Source organism: Anolis carolinensis, chromosome 5, assembly GCF_035594765.1.
Source record: "Anolis carolinensis isolate JA03-04 chromosome 5, rAnoCar3.1.pri, whole genome shotgun sequence".
Classification (NCBI taxonomy): domain Eukaryota; kingdom Metazoa; phylum Chordata; class Lepidosauria; order Squamata; family Dactyloidae; genus Anolis; species Anolis carolinensis.
In genome coordinates, this window is record NC_085845.1 from 48,856,691 (window position 1) to 48,875,368 (window position 18,678).

The window sequence follows — 18,678 nt, forward strand, 5'->3', positions numbered from 1 at the left end:
GTTGATGTGAACAAAGACCTCACACTGTTTTCGACAGACATAACGCTGAAGGATAGCATCTGGAATCAATGTTGAAAGTAATCTTGAAATATTGGCAACTCAAGCCAAACTGGGTCATTCAAATAACACAACTCAAATCAGATTTAAGCAAGAATACAGGGTCATTACTATCAGGTCATTTTGCCTACATTAACAATCCAGGAAACATGATAATATCAACATAATATGATGAATCTCCAGGGTGAAAATCTGAGTTGTTCATATTGCCATACAATTTCCAGCATAAGATAAAACAGATGAGGTGAAAGTAAAATAACATATCTAAATAACAAGATATCAAACTATTTCAGTTGAACAGAAAGCAATAGTTGTTTGTTAAATCGAAGTGCAACAGTATTTTGTTCCTAGTTGGTATCAAGCATTCATACATTATGTTTAGTTCAGCCCCTCTTTTCTATGTCAGTAATATATTTTCCCATTCCTTTTGACAAAAATGTGATGAGTTGAGAGATTTATAGTTCAGTTTTCCAAGATTCATTTCCCAAAGTGATGCCCTAAGAACCAGAGAGTTTTTCATCAGCTAACTTGGTATCTGCAGCATTAAATATTCTCTTAGGAAAATCAGTCTCAGAGCACTAAGTGTTTGGCAAATAAATTCATATAGACCATTCAGTAACGTATTACATATTCTGAACCTGATTGTTACTAAGGCGGCATTGTTCTGGCCAAGATTTATCCAAACCAGTATCTGACAAATGTGTTATCCTACTCTTTTGGTGGGCTGACTAAGGTGGAGATAACGGGTAATATAGTACAACCCACAGGTAGGTACCATGTTGGACAAGGCTGGTCTAACTGGTGTATGAATGACGAAAAACTGCCGAACAATTATAGATTCCTTAACAACAAAACATATGTCAATCAGCACTAGTCTCTTCTTCATAACGTACAACATATAATAGAGGAAAGGAAAATGATTGTGATAAGCTTTTGGAAAAAAAATTAACCTCCAATTATCACGTTTTTATTTATTAAGTCATTTATATTGCAGGTTTTTATTAAAAACTTGAGATTAGGTTAAGTAATCAAAACCACTCTTTTATTTATTCACAAATAGTTTTTAAAAACCCTAATGTTTTCATAATAAACTGCATTATTCCAGGTCAAGCCTCCACTAAACAAATCTAGTATTCTAAAAATAATGTTACCTACTTAAGACTTAAACACTGGTATATTGTGAATGGCCATGTTACAGATTATTTCATCAGTTACACATACTAGCAGTGAATAGGCAATAAGCTTTTTAAAAACCCATTTACTGTGTGGTCCTCTGATCTAGATTAAGGGTCTATACTGTTGTCAACTATGAACTCTTAAAAAAAAACACACAAAATGTTAAAAAGAACCAAATGATCTGCTTAGGAAAACATCACTTTCAAATCATTTAAGGAATAAAATAAGAACATGTTTAAAAAACACAAAGAAAATGAATGGAAAGGGAATGGTGAATCAAATCAGTTTTCAAACACTCACAAGTACTGCTCCTGGAAGTTTTTATCTCTAGAAGAACCCAACAGACTAGTCAGCTCTTTCAATAACTGTAATGGAAGTCCCAAATTCATTTTATATAAAGTATAAATTTTGCTATTGAACTATAACTTGTTTGTTGAATCATAACTTGTTTCTTCTGACAGATTTCTGCTAACAGGATTTCAGAGAGGAATCTTTTCAATCCTTGCTTAGGATGTAGCAGGGGTGTCCAAACTTTTTGAGAACAGGGCCCAATTTAGTTAGTGAAAATGTGTAGGGGCCGACCATTCAGCCTGACATTTTTTTTTTTGAAACATTAACATTAAATGCAAATGAACTATTTTATGCAATTTGGCAAATTTTCATTTCTTCACACAGAACACAAATAAACCTAAACAAGTTTTTACAAAATCACTCTGCAATTCATATTTGAAGACCACAAAATGAAGAAAAGTCTGCCTGGAATATTAAACATATCAATATTCATTTCCTGCTTCTTGCAGGGGGTTGGACTGGATGGCCCGTGAGGTCTCTTTTGTACACGTATATTTTATACTGTGGCCAACAGTGCTGGGGGCCACATATTATTGATTTTATGACAGGCTATGGACCACTGAATATTTGAGCATGGGCCACAATTGGCCGCCGGGCTGGACTTTGGACATGCCTTTTGTCGGGGATTAAATTTGACATCTTCTTGTATGCAAAGAATATACTAGATATCTGAGCTAAATTCAATTGAGGTCCACAAAATGCCTGATAAAAAAATCTGTTTGGTGCCACATGTTCCCTGCAGCCCTGTATCTGGCCCTGCAGTAACCCTGTTAATGCCACGCACATTATACAAATCATGGTGAGATGGCCACAACCAGTCACGTGTTTCCCCCTGTCAAATTCATTTTACTGTTAGGAAGTGGTCCACATTTCCAATCAATGGCCATGGATAGTCTGATCCCCCCCCCTTCACTCATGTGAATATATATATTTTTGGTTAAGCAGACGTGAACTAATACTGATATCCACATGCCCTAACTTTCTTTTAAATTCAACCAGGGAAAGAGCCTCTTCCTGGTGGGAATGATCACCTCCTACCAACCCGTTCCAATACCACCTGGAGGGCCAGCCAGACACTGAGAAGTCTAAATCTTTTGCAAAGTCTTAGTTTAAAAGGCATGGGTTTTTTAAATGGATTAAACCCCAAAGAAACACAACTGTCATGGATATCGTGTGTCAGAATCAAAGAGCCTACAAGGTGAGCACGATTTCTTAAAGTCAATGTAAACAAGTCCTTGGTGAATAACCTATATTATTTATATGTTTCAAGGAAGGATGCTGGAAAGGTGACATCAAACTGACTTGCCCATCTAAAAATATAAATTTATTTTCTAAAACACAATATATTTTGAAATATCTGTATAACCTACTACTGGACATTTTTTGTTGCAAATGTCATGCAGAAAATGAAAAGAAGCTAACAATCGAACATGAATATATGAAGTTTAGATGACCGGTTCCTATATGAAACAGATCATAATTTGCCAAATTAAGATGGTAGCCAAGCATAAAAAGATAGATTTCTCTATAAAATTATATGCATACTGAATTCCAGAAAGAATGTTTTTCTTCCATTTGTCCTAACAGTCTGAATCTTGTGATAAAGATTAACGTCTATGTTGTGTCATTATGCTTTTATAGACTACAGCTCAGGCACTTGTGTTCTAGTCTATAAATGCTTATGCCTTATTTTATCTATTCATCTTTAAATATTGTAAGTATTATTCATTTATTTTAATTGTTTGTATCCAGCCCTTCTCCCATTATAGGGTCTCAAGGAGGCTAAGAGTTGACTCACCTTAAGACCATGGGTATAGAGCTTGTTGGAACCAATTAGAAAGATGGCCTTCTAATTTTCTATTAAATCTGCTCCACTTAACACTTAAATAGTACTTATGTTGAATTGTAGTTGTTACTATAAGGAAATACCCTAGTACAGAATGATGTGCTAATTGCATATTAATGTAGTTGTTATGGTTGCCATCTAGCTTGCAACTTTTTTCAATCAATTATCTACTCTCTGGAAAGACATTTTCGAACCCTTTGCTTTTTATATGTCTAAAACTAGCTCTCTCAAAAGGAAGATATTTTCTTACAGAGAAAAAAATTCAAAAGGTAAATGTGAAATAACTTTAAGACTATGAAGGTAGCCAAGTGAATTTCACACATATCTGTAACTGTTCGTTTTTCCATCTAGACATTTGCAGCTGGTAAACTAATACTTTATAATAAATGATCAGATATTTCTTTAAATTAGCAAGCTAGATGACCATTCATTAATCTTCACAATCATTTGATGCCTAATCTATAGCCATTTGCAGTATTCGGAAGGCGCCTATATGCAGTATTAAAGACAGTTGTAAGCTAATAAATACAACATTCGCCTTCCTCATTAATTTTACCTTAATTTGACATTTAACATTTACTAATTGCTAAACAGGAAGATTAGAAGTCATTATACAAAAAGGTTATGGTGACATACTTGGCACAAGAACCACAATACGTAGGATGAAAATTGAGCTATTTATGAAGAGTTAGCATTCATTATTCCTCATATCTTGTGTACGTTATATGGATGATGAAACCAAAATTCAGTGAGAGAGACAACATAGCACCTTTTTAAAAATGCTACAAGATTTCCTGGAAATTAGCTTCTGTGCTGGTAAACTCCATCAATAAGCTATTCATAATTCCAGCAAATGTTACTATTTTTTATCCTAATGAGAGCTTTATTGACCTGTTTTTCCACCCTCCTAGGAGCAATGCTAACAGCTCAGGCCTGGAAACGCTCCATGCCATTCAGAAAACAAATCAACTTTGACTGGAGGCACCAATACCTGCTGATATCAATCCCAGGAAAATGAATCAGTCAAAGAAGAACAGAGGTACTGTACACAAAAGCTTTTGCACATTCTGGCACTTTCCCCAACATAACAAATCATTTGGCCCCCATACCGGCAAGCTTCTTACAACACAGATCAAAAGACTTTATTAAGTCCAAGCAATTTAGTGTAACTGTGAAAAGATAAATGAAGTTGCATTTTAATATTTCGTTAAAGGTTTTATTTTATTATCCCTATGCCATATATTTGATTGTTGGTGGATAATATTTTTTCAAGTGCTGTAAAACCAGTCATGGCCACCAAATGTATTTTCATTATAATCATTAGATGAATGTACTTTCTGAACAGTGCCAAAGTAGTAAAATACACTACAAATATGGACAGGTTGCTTACCTGTAACCATGTTTCTTCGAGTGTACTCTGTGAATTCACGCTAATGGAGAAATTGCGCCTGTGCGGGCTCCAACGGAAAACACTTCCAAGCTAAAGTTTGAATTTTGGCGGTAGCCACGCCCCTCTCCCCACAGGGCATAAAAGGCAGCCCTGGGCGTCCGCTCTCCAGTCCCTGTGCCGCAAAGGCAATGAGAAAGGGAGAGGTTTGCCAGTGGGGAAGGAAGGGCGGGTTTGTGTGAATTCACAGAGTACACTCGAAGAAACATGGTTACAGGTAAGCAACCTGTCCTTTTTCTTCGTGTACTCTGTGAATGCACACTAACGGAGACTAGCACGCTAAAGTCCCGGATGGTGGGACAAGGCAAACCTGACAACAAGGTGAATGTCCAAACCCATCACAAACAAAGGTCAATATAGACCCAGAGCAGAAAAAACACGAAATACAAACATGTCGAGAAATATCCCGGTCAACGGGCAACAAAGCAGCTCGGGAGAGCGTGCAAAATAAGGAACAGCGTCTCCGGAGAGGAGAAAGGCAGTGCATCATGACCTAAAAGAAGGACCAAGAGGTAAACATTTTGTAAGGCACATAAACCTAGTGCAAACACAAAAGCATTGTGACAAAGACTTGTCATGTGAACCAAAAACATTTGGAAAGAGACCTTAGATTTTCTCCCATTAAACTGGCAGTTAACCTTCCTTATCCCACATATATAAACACATACAGATACATGCTTGGTCTCCCTACATAAGTGTTATGTAGGGAGACCAAGCATCGATCCTCAGGATAAACATGAGGATAAGACCGATCTGGCAAAGGCCGAGACTTTTTGGGCCTTACAGTCCATTCTGTAGTGAGAAACTAATGTCAAAAGGTTCGACCAAATCGCTGCCTTGCAAATAGAGTCAAGAGGGATATCCCTGAGAAAAGCAGTTGCTGTAGAAAGGCCTCTTGTCGACCTAGGGCGGATTGACGGAGGAGGAGGACGCTTAGCTAGTTCATAAGCGAGCTCAATGGCTTGCGCAATCCAGTGGGAGAGTCTTTGGGAGGAGACTGGGTTGCCTAGTTTATCTGGAGCATAAACGACAAAGAGTCTCAGTGTCTTCCGTACCGCTCTAGTATGGTCCCTATAGAAAATGAGCGCTCTCCTTACGTCCAAGAGGTGAAGTCTCCGTTGAAGAGGAGAAGAGGGGTTGGGAAAGAAGGCAGGGAGGACAATGTCCTGATTGAGATGAAAGGCCGAGACCACCTTAGGGAGAAAGGTGATATCTGGGCGAAGGACTGCACGGTCGTGGTGGAAGCGAAGGTAAGGTTCGTCCACCCTCAGAGCCACCAGCTCTGAGGGCCTACGTGCCGAGGTTACAGCTACCAAAAAGGCCACCTTCCACGAAAGCAGGTGAAGGTCAGTTGATACCAGTGGCTCGAACGGGGAGGATGTGAGCTGGGAGAACACGAGTTCGAGGTTTCAACCAGGCATTGGCGGTTGAGATGGGGGACAAAGATTGTTGTAGCTCTTCAGAAAGGTCTTTATGAGATGGTCTGTGAACAGGGACGGATGACCGTGGCACTGAAAACACCAAGACAGTGCAGCCAGGTAGGAAAAAAAGGAACTGGAGCGCAGACGCCCAGGGCTGCCTTTTATGCCCTGCGGGGAGAGGGGCGTGGCTACCGCCAAAATTCAAACTTTAGCTTGGAAGAGTTTTCCGTTGGAGCCCGCGCAGGCGCAGTCTCTCCATTAGTGTGCATTCACAGAGTACACGAAGAAAGATGATAATTTATCAGTGCTACATTTCCTGAAATAAATAGTTCTCTTCTGGAAAGACAGGCATGCTTCTTTCTCTGTGTCTGCATATCTTAGAGCATGTGCACTGTAACTACATGTCTTTACCAATGCATTTTGTTTGCCTCTTTGCATTGATGTCTAGTCTTTTACGCATATGTGTAAGGGAAATTTCAAAATCCCAGTTACAGTGTCAAGATCACATGCATATTTTATCAGTATACTGCCTCCTTTTACCAGAATGGGCTATTTAAAAATTAAATCTTAGAACCAGGGTACAGTACCATAATCAGGATCTAAAACTATGGTCTAAGGGAGAGGTAGAGAATTTTGATGGGTCTGTGGAGCAGTTACACCTGGGAACTGCGGAGAGTAAAATAAAATGCCAAAAAATTAAGGGAATGGTTGAAACTTCCCTTTGGTTTTTGAGATCTGATCATTTGGCATGGTGGTTTCAGAACCTAGGAGCAAACACTTCTCCCATGATGCCATCAGATATATCTATGACGTTAGTAAACTGAGGTCTCTTCCATATTATCCCAAAAGATGGGCAAACGTATATGGCAGAAGATAGTTCTTGTGGACTTGAATTGTGTGGGGATTTATATGATGCAACATCCTTATTGAAGGGAAGCAAATCTAAATTTTCCCATATGGAAAACACCTATGAACTCTAAGTATTCTGCCTTAAAGTCTCACCATACATCTTAAAAACCTTCTCTGTTCCAGTTGGCTGCAGAGGATGTGTTGGAGAATAAAGTGTGGTGGCTTTGTTGTTGTTTTGCATTACCATTACTGCAGTGTCAGAATTATTTTGAATTTAGGACTAATCTGTTTTAGTCCTTCAGAAAGGAAGCAGTTCTACACTTGATAGTGGGATTATTTTTTCCTGAGTAACTTAATGGTTGTATGGTCTCTGGTCCACTATTATATCTTAAACATATGTCGGATTCATTATTGAATCAAGTTAAATTTTACTAGGGAAGCAAAATCTTTCCTGTTCATTAAATCACCTAGGATACCAGTGGCCAACATCTTTCATGTTACTTCCTACATGGAAAGATGCCGTCTGTATGCAAAGAAGGCACCGTGATATTCAAATACTATTGCTTTCCTAAGTTGTTGAATTCTGATTTACCTAGGCTTGAATCAAACTCAAGTGTCTTTTGGGGGATAGAGAGGGTAGAAGGAGGAGAAAAAAACATTGCTAATTATCTGAATATTCTGGGACTTCTCTTGGGAGCTACTGCAGCTTTCTATTTGGAGCCCATGTCTTAGGCTCAATCAGCTAGTCTTCTCCCTGTCTGAAATTATGAAAGGCCAGTCAGAGGCACCAATACAGGGTTGGATGAACCACAGGCATTAAATAAGAATAAGCCATTTTTAATCACAAAAAAATACTGTGTGCCAGAATGCTAGAGAAGTGACATCCAAGCCAGTTATAATTAATATCAAATGCATGGCTACTCCCATGTTTCCCACAACTTATTTATTTACTTTATTTCTACCCTGCTCTATCTCACTGTGAAGGGGGCTCAGGCGGCTTTCAATTGAGGCAAACATTCAATGCCACAATACATAACACAATTAATCATTAAGAACAAATGAACATATGAAATACAGATTGAAACCAAAAAACCACAACCAATACAATGGGTTAAACCTGGAAGTAGATATTGTCAATTATTAAAGTCAAAATCTTCCTAGCCACAGTATTTCCTAATGTATGTATGTTTGTAAAAACTGGGCAGTGAATAAATCTGATAGGAAGAAAATCCACTAATTTGAAATATGCTACTACACTACACTTGATCTTAGCCAAAAGGCCGAGAAGCGAAATATGCTACTGGAGAAGTGTTCTATGCAGAGGTGGTCCAACTGTAAGGTGAACTAGGCACTTGCCTGTGGCGCCATCGTCCCGGGGGCGCCATCGTCCCGGGAGGATGGCGCCACCCCCCGCCTCCTTCTCCTTTGGTCCTTCCGGCAGCCGCGCTGGGCCTCCTGGCGGCCGCACTGGGCCTCCCAGTGCCCGCTCTGGGCCTTCCAGCCGGCGCGAACCCACCTTTGGGACCTTCAGAGATTGTGAGGTCTGTGGGAACTTGGAAGCTAGGTAAGTGGGGTTTATATATCTGTAGAAGGTCCAGGGTGGGAGAAAGAACTCTTCTTTGAAGCAGGTGTGAATGTTGTAATTAATCACCTTGATTAGCATTTAATGGCCCTGTGGCTTCAAGGCCTGGCTTCTTCTTGCCTGGGAGAATCTTTTTTTTGGGAGGTGTTAGCTGTCCTTGATTGTTTACTGTCTGGGTTTATCCTGTTTTCAGAGTGCTGTTCTTTATTTATTGTCCTGATTTTAGAAGTTTTTTTAATACTGGGGGCTGTCTGGGTTATCTAAGTCCACAGTGCCCTATATCCCTGTTCAATGTTTGGTGCTAAATTTGCAAATATAGTAATTCCTACATAACATTATCATGTATTGAACTGCTTTTTCTGTTGATTTGTTGTAAAACATGATGTTTTGGTGCTTAATTTGTAAAATCTTAATGTAATTTGATGTTTAATAGGCTTTTCCTTAATCCCTCCTTATTATCCAATGTTTTCGCTTATCCAATGCATTTATTTTTCAGTGATTAGTTTGGGGGGGGGGGCGCCAAAATTCTGTTCGCCTACACTGGTTCTATGGGTTCCGTGGAGTGCTTAAAAGCCAAATGAGCAAATCAAGCCTCAACTCTCACTAAAAGCAAAGAAGAATACATTTAAACTGACTTACTTTGGACATATTACAAAAAGATAAAACTTACTGGAAAAGATGAAAATGTAGGAGGCAGTAGAAAAAGAGGAGACTGATTCAAGCAAGGAAGCCCGACTCTTCAGTTTATAAGATCTTAGCAGAGTGGTTGATGACAGGATTTCAGATGTCTTTCATTCAAAGGATTGTCATAAGGCAAAGTTGATTTGACAGCAAGTAATAACAACTAAGCAGATATGTCCACAAGTTATCCCTTAACAAAATATCACACCTTAACTGTTGTGTATATGCGTGTGACTTCAAGTTGCCTGTCAACTTATGCGGACCCCATGCATTTTTAATAGGGGTTTCTTAAGCAAGAAGTATTCATGGTGGTTTAGCCACTGCCTTTCTCTGAAATATCACCTAGAACACCTTGTATTGTTTGGTAGTCTGCCATCCAAGTGCTAAGCAGATCTTGACTCTGCTTAGATGCCAAGATCAGACAGGATCTGGTGCATTTAAGATATTTAGATCTATGCTCTAACTATTATTAGATAATAATTCAATTAACCTGCTAGTTCAAGTCTGATAAATATGTGAAGGAAAAATATTATCAGAACATGCAGTTTTTATACATTTCTCTGTCTTGATCCACACTGTGGTTTTAACTTTTATTCATCATGTTCTTTCCTGTAACATCTTTCTAGTTGAATGCTTAATTTCTCATGCAACACATCTATACTATACATCTTCACTGATTCTTCCTTTTTATATCTAGTTAAACTGCAGTCTTACTTTTTAGCACTCCCTCTGACCCCTCTGTGCTTGTAATCTCTGATCTTTTGTTGCTTCTTATCTCAGTATCTCCATTCTTCCTGTTCCTCTATACTTAATAGGATCTTCAGAGATCTTGCTCTGTCTCCCATCTCCACTCAGTATTGCTGAGCTTCTACCATTTGTTTTCATTAAATAAGCATAATTCTTCAGCTATTTCTTTTTAAAATAAAATTTAGTATTTTTCTTGTCCCTATCACTTCCTTTATTACTCACTTTAATTTTGATGCATGTCTAAAATGCTTATAATAATAATTATAATAATTATAATAACTTTATTCTTATATCCCACCACCATCTCCCCAAAGGGACTCAGGGCGGCTTACATATGGGGCAAAATGCCCACAAAATACTGAAAACAATACAAGCAATCCATTAAAGCAAAAAATAGAATTAAAATAAGAACATGATAAAATATAACAATCTAGATAAAACACAATTAGCTAAAACAGTAGAACATAAAACAGCAGCAAAAGCTCAATCAAAACAATGCTCAACAAACCATTTGCCAGTAGTACAATGGGCGTGATCAGACCATAAAAAGGGTTGGGCATGGGTTAGTGCAAATAGCGTGACATAGGGCTGGGTATTAGATGAAGTTCAGAGAGTCAAATAATATTAGGAAACCTCGAGACTGGGTATTTATAACTAAGGACTAGGCGTTCTCAAATGCAAGCTAACACATCCAAGCTTTTAACTCCTTGCGAAAGGACAATGAGGGGGCTTGCGTAATATCCCTTGGGAGGGAGTTCTAAATTTGGGGGCTATGACATTATCCCAGGAATATAACAACAACAACAACAACAACAATTTATTTATACCCTGTCCTATCTTCCCAAGGGGACTCAGGGTGATTAATATATTTTTTCATTACTATATTTAAACTATTCTGTACTCCTTTTTGATCTAAATTGACATTTGAGTGTTACATTTCCATAAAACACTTAATATAGTTCAGCTCGCAATATAATAAAAAATACATTAGTCAATTCATAGATATATGAACAAAGATCACTACTGATAACCACAAGATACTTATACACTACCCTAAGTGCATATATGGTATATTGAGAAGCTGTTTAGGATCTTTTGTTCTGCCTTAAATCCATTGTCTCTCAGAATTTTACCTCATTGTTCTGGCTCTTTGTTTTACATAACTCACGAGTAGCTTTCAAGTATTATACATTTTTTACATATTTCTGAATTTATTTCAATATTTTTGAATAGTGAAGAACAAAATATTTTGAATGCAAACGTTAACTATATTATTTAAATTCTCACCTTTTACTAATGTGAGGGAAACAAGGTTCCAGTCTCCAAAAAAATCAACTTTCCGGGATTTTGAGATAAGTCTAGCGGGGAAGCTGCCCACAACGTGGTACAATTGCCCCCTTTTCACATTTTAAACTCTTTAATTGCTCCCCATAAATCAATCTTGACTAATGAATCATTATTGCTCATCTTCTATTTTCAATCTGTCTGCGACTGCAAGGCTCGGTAAGTCAAGCAAATAGCTTTCTAATTCAACCTAATTTTATAGACATTTGTTCTATTGAATGATACTACCTGGTACCTTGGTGAATGTTATAACTTTCCCTAATAATAAGTAGAAAAACCAAATTTGCTTGTTCTTTCAGTTTATGGACAGCTAAGCACCTATTTACAGTTTACGTTAAAAAGATTAATACATTGGATGAGTAATATAGCAGTATTGTAAACATGCTGTGGTATGTAATTTAAATGTGTATAAATAGAATTCAATAGCTTCCCTCTAATGAAAATAGGCTTTAGATTATAAAAATAGCAACAATATATACTTTAAATATTTTTCAAAATATTCCTCACTTCAAAACAGGAAAATTAAAATAAATGTTAAAAAGACAACTGAACACCTTGACTTTAAGAAAATGCTAAAAAGCCTTGCAGAAATACTACAACCATCTTCCTTTGTTTGTTTTGCATTAGCCATTCACAAAAACAGTGTTCTAAATGCATCTGTAGTAGTCTTCAGAACTAATATGGCTCTAATATATAGGAGACACTAGAAAAACCTGACTGTAACATTTAGAAAGAACATGATCATTGAAAAACTCAGATTATTTTTGTCTTGTACAAGTAGTCTGGAAGCCACGCAATAAGATAAGAGTGTTGTTTTAGGGGGGGGAGATCAAGCCATCACAAAGGAATTTAGCTTTAAGAGGATTACGCACACCCCCAGTTTCTGAAAGAAAAAGAAACCAATGTAGTGCAATTATGCCACAAAAGCTATCACTGCTTATAAAGCGTAGTGCAGCTGTTGGAGAAGAGGGCTACAGTGACAAACAGCTTCCCTGCTACAAAGGTGGCAGGAAATCTATCAAACTGGACAATAAAATTGCAATTGAGTTTCTTTGGCTTTTTATAGCAGCTGCATGTATCTTGATGTGTAGCCCTACAAAACCTATCCAATTTTGCAGTGCCAGTGCACTACAAACTTGCTCCTTATCAGAATCTGGGGAATATTAGTATTATATATACAAATGAAATGGAAATAGTCCTATTCGGCAGCACTAAGGACTGAGAGACATAAAAGCACATTTTAAAATCTCTTCCTGCAACTAGGTGAAACAAAACATTGCCTCAGCAATTTCATGTTCCTCTCTATTTGGATATTAATACAGCTCTTATTCCAATTAAGCACAGATGTAAAGAAATATTGCTAAATTATTCATTCTCCACGAGACAAGTTGTTTCAACACTTTCAAAAGGCCTGCTGAGGGTTCATTAATCCCTGCAAGCTTTCTCGCCTCTAAAAGCAAGACTATGAACACTCTTTCATGGAGGTTTCTACAACCTGCTCAAAATGACTGTGCACAAAACTCACGTCTTTTCCCTTTGTGAAGCTAAGCCCAAACATAGGGAGCAAGCATAAACTAGAGAAATGATCAAAAAGACACTCACACAAAATCCTGATCTGATGGTTAACATTTTAAAAAATTCACAGAACATGAATAGCTATTGTAATTTAGCTTTGCAATTTATACCATTTGCATTAGAATTGTTGTTGCAAACGCACAAATTCTCTTGAGATCAACAAAAAGTATTTCACTATCTCACGATCAAGGAGAAAAATGTTATTGCTTGCTCTCACGAAAATGAGGCAAGAGAGGATTTAAATTCAGAATAATAATTCACATTCTTACAGAAGTGTACAAATGTGAACTATGAAATCATAAGTATTTTCATGAAGGAAAAATGGGGAAAGTATTGACATTTTAGGGAATTTGTTCTCATGGTTCCAATAAAGATACTCAATTGAGAATTCTGGTTTATTCACCGAAGACTGGGATAGGATGAATTTAAAATCTGGCTAACTTGACTATTTCAATTGAACTAGCTTAAATTCTTGTTTTCTTTACTCATAATATTTCACAATAACAGTATTAGGTTCCACCTAGCTCCCGTGTTCCCCTACTTCTTAGGTAACAAAAGCTTATGAAATGCTTTAAAAAAGAAAGGGAAGCAGCAAGGGGGGCTCCAATTCCACGTAGGTTGAGTGGGGGAAGCAATTTAATTTCAATTAAAAACTAGAAATGGGACCAAGAAACTTGAATCAGATACCACACTCTGCTTAATTGTAGGGGTAAAGCAATGGGAAGAACAGTAGGTAACAGTCAAATGATGGGAGGAACCTGAGTATTAATAGAAAAAATGGTTACATCACACACATGCTCAGATCCTGTCTTATCCTTCCCTGGGGCCAAAGAGTAACACCATTTACATGTCTTAATCTGAAGCTATTCCTAGAAATCTCAGACGTAAGGGTTATTAGAAGAATACAGGGACTGCACATGAACTAATGAGAAGGGCCAAATAGTAATATCAGACACAGAATGAAACCATACGGGATGTCAAAAAAAAAAAAAACCAAGTCTAAACCATCAACAGTATATCCAAGACGTAAGTTACATCTCCTCCTCCTGTGGTTTTCTTTCCTTTCCTGCCCCTTTCCCACCATCACATCTCCCAAGAGGAATTCTCCTCTTTGCTAAATTTATTTCCAGTGTCAAGAGCTTAGCTGGGGGTGAAAGGAAGAAATTCTGGCAAGACACTGCAGGATGTGGAGATGTCTCATCTCCCCACACCTGCAGCCTCTCTGTGGTCTTAAAATCCACCCCACCTGCCCTCTCTATACACAACCAAGGCAGGCCTAAGTTCAGATAAATGGTTCTGTGGCTACCAAGAGTAGACTTTCCCAAGGATATTAGAGGAAAGCCCAAAAGAAATGAAGGCAGTGAAAAAGATGTCAGTCTAGTTATGAAATATTAGACAAAACAATGAAATATTTAACAGAAATCTCCAAATTATAGGAAACCCCAAACATCAAGAACCCAGAGTGACAAACAATAATTTAGTAACATCATACAATGTCTAAATATGTAGGCTACCAAAGTATTTACTTATAGCCAGTCTTCAAAATTGTCTTCTGATTTTAAAAAACCCAAGCAAAACACTACTTAAACCAGGTGATAATATTGAAATTTGCAGATTTTTTTTAATAGTGATTTTTATTGTAATATATAAGTAATGTATACAGTGAAAGCGAGGAAAACATTGGTGAAAGATTAGAGAGATTAAAGTACAAGATGAAAACCAAGGATTGAATAAGTAATAGAGATAGTTCAACAAAATAATAATAATAATAATAATAATAATAATAATTTAAAAAACAGAAAAAATAATAATAATAAAGGGAAAAAAAGAAGGAGAAAAAAAAAGAAGACTTCCTATTGTCATCTTGGGATCTACCGTCGTAATTTTTCGGTAGTCTTTCCCAGTCTTGCCATCTTAATATCATAGAGGTATTTCAAACATTGGATATGTCTATTATTAATGTGTATCCTTCTTTTCGAATAAAGTCTTTAAAACTTTAAAATTTTAAAATTTGAAGATTTTAACTTATTAAAACTCCATCTCAATTTCTATGATTGACAAGACTATCTCTAGAAAATCTGGTCCAAGATTTATCATCCAGAGTTCATTGATCTGTTTGGATTTTTAAAACTTGTATAAAGCCTACTCATGTCAGTCAGGTATACATTCCTCTTCCTTAAACAAGACTTGGGCCAACACGAAATGAGTCCCAACTCAAAATAACAGTATTATAATTCAGTTTCATTACATTAAAATTAATTTCAATCAAAATAAATTAAAATTCAGTCTCAGACACGTGTATATTTGACAGAGCCAAAAAGACTGGCTGATAAAAGAGCAATAAGAACAACACATAGGATTCAATAAGTGCAAACCATGCATAGGTTAAAATTTGTCATTTCATTAAATGATAAAAGCATAATCTTGATATGTCTCAACTGTTACTCTGCAATTTAGAACATTAAAACTGAATCCAAATGTAACCCAGATTATTTCACATGGGCTACAAATTATCACAGGGAAGATTGAATAAATTGTTATTGTTTGATTTTGGCATTGAACAATAGGCATAGTTTGTAAGACACCTGAGTCCCCCTTCGGGGGTGAGAAGGGCGGGGTAGAAGTACAGTAAATAAATAAATAAATGAAAACAATCAAATATATGAAATTAGATGCTATTTTAGATTTTAGATTCACTGTACAGCAGTTATCTAGCCACACTTAAAGCACAAGAACAATCTTAGAAAGAGAAACCTGTTGATTTACTTTTGCTGTTGCTATGTAGTCTCACCTAGCATTAGCCCTCACACAACAATACAGCTGATAGAAATTTTTTTACATCTAAACTATACTGTCTACACACCAGACTGCCCACAATCCATGCATTGGTCAATTAGGAAAAAACATACCTTGTTTTTTTCTTAAGTTCCATGTCCCCATCTGGAAACTCACCCAAAATTATATTTAATTGTTTAGGGAAACAAGAAAGAAGGCAGGAAACAAAATATAACTTCATTCCAAAATCTGCTTCTCAATTGAAAGAAGGTCACCATAAAAATACTCTCCCTCAATGTTTTTGTGGCCACAGAAAACTACAGTACTAGAACCTTGATTTATTCCTAAACAGGAAAAAAAATACAATTTCTAGCTTCTTTTCTTCTCTTTGTTTGAATGGAAAGCAGATTTCTCTCTAGTTTCTTCATTATACTTTACGAATTTGTTGAACAGCCACTTGGTCGCCTGCAAGGGCATCACTTTGGCCTAGAAATAGACTAGGTGCGCCACCTTGTGTCCCAAATTCACAAAAATCCACAGAATGCATAACAATGTCACGAAACACAAAGGGGCTACTGAATTTGTGACTACCGTTATTAGGAAAATCATCTTTTTCTCTATTCTTTTTTAATCATTCAGAAAATCTCCATCACTTTTTCAGGGCTCCACACAATTTGAGATTTCTTTGAAATGATAAAGAAGTCATACATTATTCTACAAATAATCACAAGGCACTTTTAAATTCAAGGAAGTTTGACTAACAATAAAATATCTGTCTTGACACACTTGGCTGTCTTGGCACGCTTACCTTAGAGTGTGTGATTGCTAGCGTATCTACCCAAACACGCCAGCCACCCCATTCATATTTGATTGCATGATAAAGTAAAATTCGAAAAATGGCATACACCATTTCTGTTATTTTCAGTTCATCAGAGGTTTTGGGATTGAAGTAGCAAAGGGAAAGCATCCATTCCTGCCACACGGAGCACTGTAGTAAACTCCTGCAGAATTATTAAGACAATATCAGTTTAAGTCTTAGAAACTACCACCATCATATTAAAATTATTATTATATCTTGTTTTTCTCTCAGATGTGAGGCTCAAAGTGAAAGCAAGCAAGCAAACCACAAGTTACAGACAACTGAAAAATTACAAATCAGCATGAATTAGCATAGACTGACTAGAAATGTTTTTGGCAAGTTCATGTGGCATTTTCACATGTGAAAGACATTTCCCATATCAACAACTATGTTAGTGTTTTGTAAGGCATATTGTATGTAAAGATATATATTATGTACTTACCGCCTATTGTCTCTGCTGCTATTAAAAAGCTTAATCATATCAGAGAGGAAAACTCGGTGGACTTCTATAGTTTCTGGGCACTGCGGAGAGTGACGCAACAAGGTTGCAATAACTTTCAGAACCTCTGCAGAAAAAAATTAAAATAAAACATCTAATAATCTGAAAAGGAGACATAAGAGTCTCCCCTGTGTCTTTAAGTTAAACAAAGGCTACTCAATGAGGCAATGGAAAGATGGATAAGAAACAAAGAAGGGTTTGTACAGTTTGCTTGTGCAGTATTCTGTGAGTACAGCTGTAAAGTGTACCATATTTACTCAAGTCTAATGCTTACCTTTTTGGCTAAATGACACTGAGAAAATTTAGGTGTGTGTTAGATTCAAGGGCAAGTTACAATCACATGCATAAACCGACCTGCGTGAAAAGGCCTGGAGGAACCCAGAACCCGGTGGCGCTCGGAGGAGGAGCACCCGGCTGGTGACCCAAAAATTCTTGCCACTTAGCCTTGGATCCTGCCTCCCAGGTGACCCACAGGGTCTCTAACCCGCCCCTATCTTCCAGGCTCAGTCCCACATGGTTCCCAAATAGCCTCACTCATGAGGCCTTCAACTTCCCTCCCCCAATCAGTTTTGAAGGGCTTATGAAAGATACCACTTAGAAATCATGCGCAGCCACAGCCTGACTGTGGGGCACGGCTTCCCAAACAGCCTCATTCATGCCGTTTGCCTCCCTGATGTAATACACCTATGCTATTGGGCATATTACATTGGAGAGCAATTCCTTTTTTCTTTCTTTTTTTTTCCTTTTTTTTTGGTAATGTGCACCTTCAAAATTGAGGTGACAATTACATTCAATGGCACATTATACTCAAGTAAATATGGGCATATTGGTTTATGACATGAACACAGAGTTGCCCTGAAGGGCTCTTGTTATGGTTGAGCCTTATGGCTCCGATATTGGGAGACGTGGTCGTAAGACTCCTCGGGAGTCAGATACTCTCGAGGAGCGAGAAAGGAAGCGGCTGCGGGACTTATTTGCAGAACCATCTGACGAGGACTCCTTTGAGGGTTTTACTGAGAGAATGGAGGAAGAGATGGTTAGCTCAGAGGAGGATGACATGGAATGGACTCGTGTGAGGGAGGATTTGGGTGCCACTGGCAATGATAGTATGGAAGGCGATTGGGGACCTTCAGGATTAGACCCGTGGACAAGTTGGAGGGATGGAACGGGATCCACAGCTGGGGATGCTGTGGGGCGTAGTCAAAGGTGTTTCAGTTCTGATGAGGAAAGTGATGAGGAGACGCCCGGAATTAGGGGAACAGCTGATAGCGATGAGGAGCTGTAACTGGCATAAAATGGGGTTTGGAAGCAATGGCTAATTGCGTTGGGCAAGGTAATCTGGACGAACGCTTGGGCTCTGTGTGGGAAGTTCCTGAAGACGGGTGTGATTCGTTTGCTGACTACGTAAGTTACCAAGGACATTGGGCATAGACGGCGGGAGGAATTGTGTGGGCTTTTGTTGTGCAACC

The 18,678-nt window shown here is 37.7% G+C and overlaps 1 protein-coding gene across 7 annotated transcripts in view; it reads right to left on the minus strand.

Annotated features, from left to right (window-relative positions):
- The window catches only part of lrba (LPS responsive beige-like anchor protein), a 424,775-nt gene that overhangs the window by 336,269 nt on the left and 69,828 nt on the right, over window positions 1-18,678 (minus strand). For 6 of the 7 annotated variants that reach the window (XM_008111987.3, XM_008111990.3, XM_008111989.3 and 3 more), the window contains exons 21-22: window positions 17,153-17,276; window positions 16,660-16,852 (exon numbers count right to left, since the gene is read on the minus strand). In XM_008111987.3, the coding sequence (XP_008110194.2) occupies window positions 16,660-16,852; window positions 17,153-17,276 (317 nt within the window). Of the gene's footprint in view, window positions 1-15,985; window positions 16,635-16,659; window positions 16,853-17,152; window positions 17,277-18,678 lie in introns of those variants that run through there. The other variant, XM_062981066.1, reaches the window with a different exon arrangement.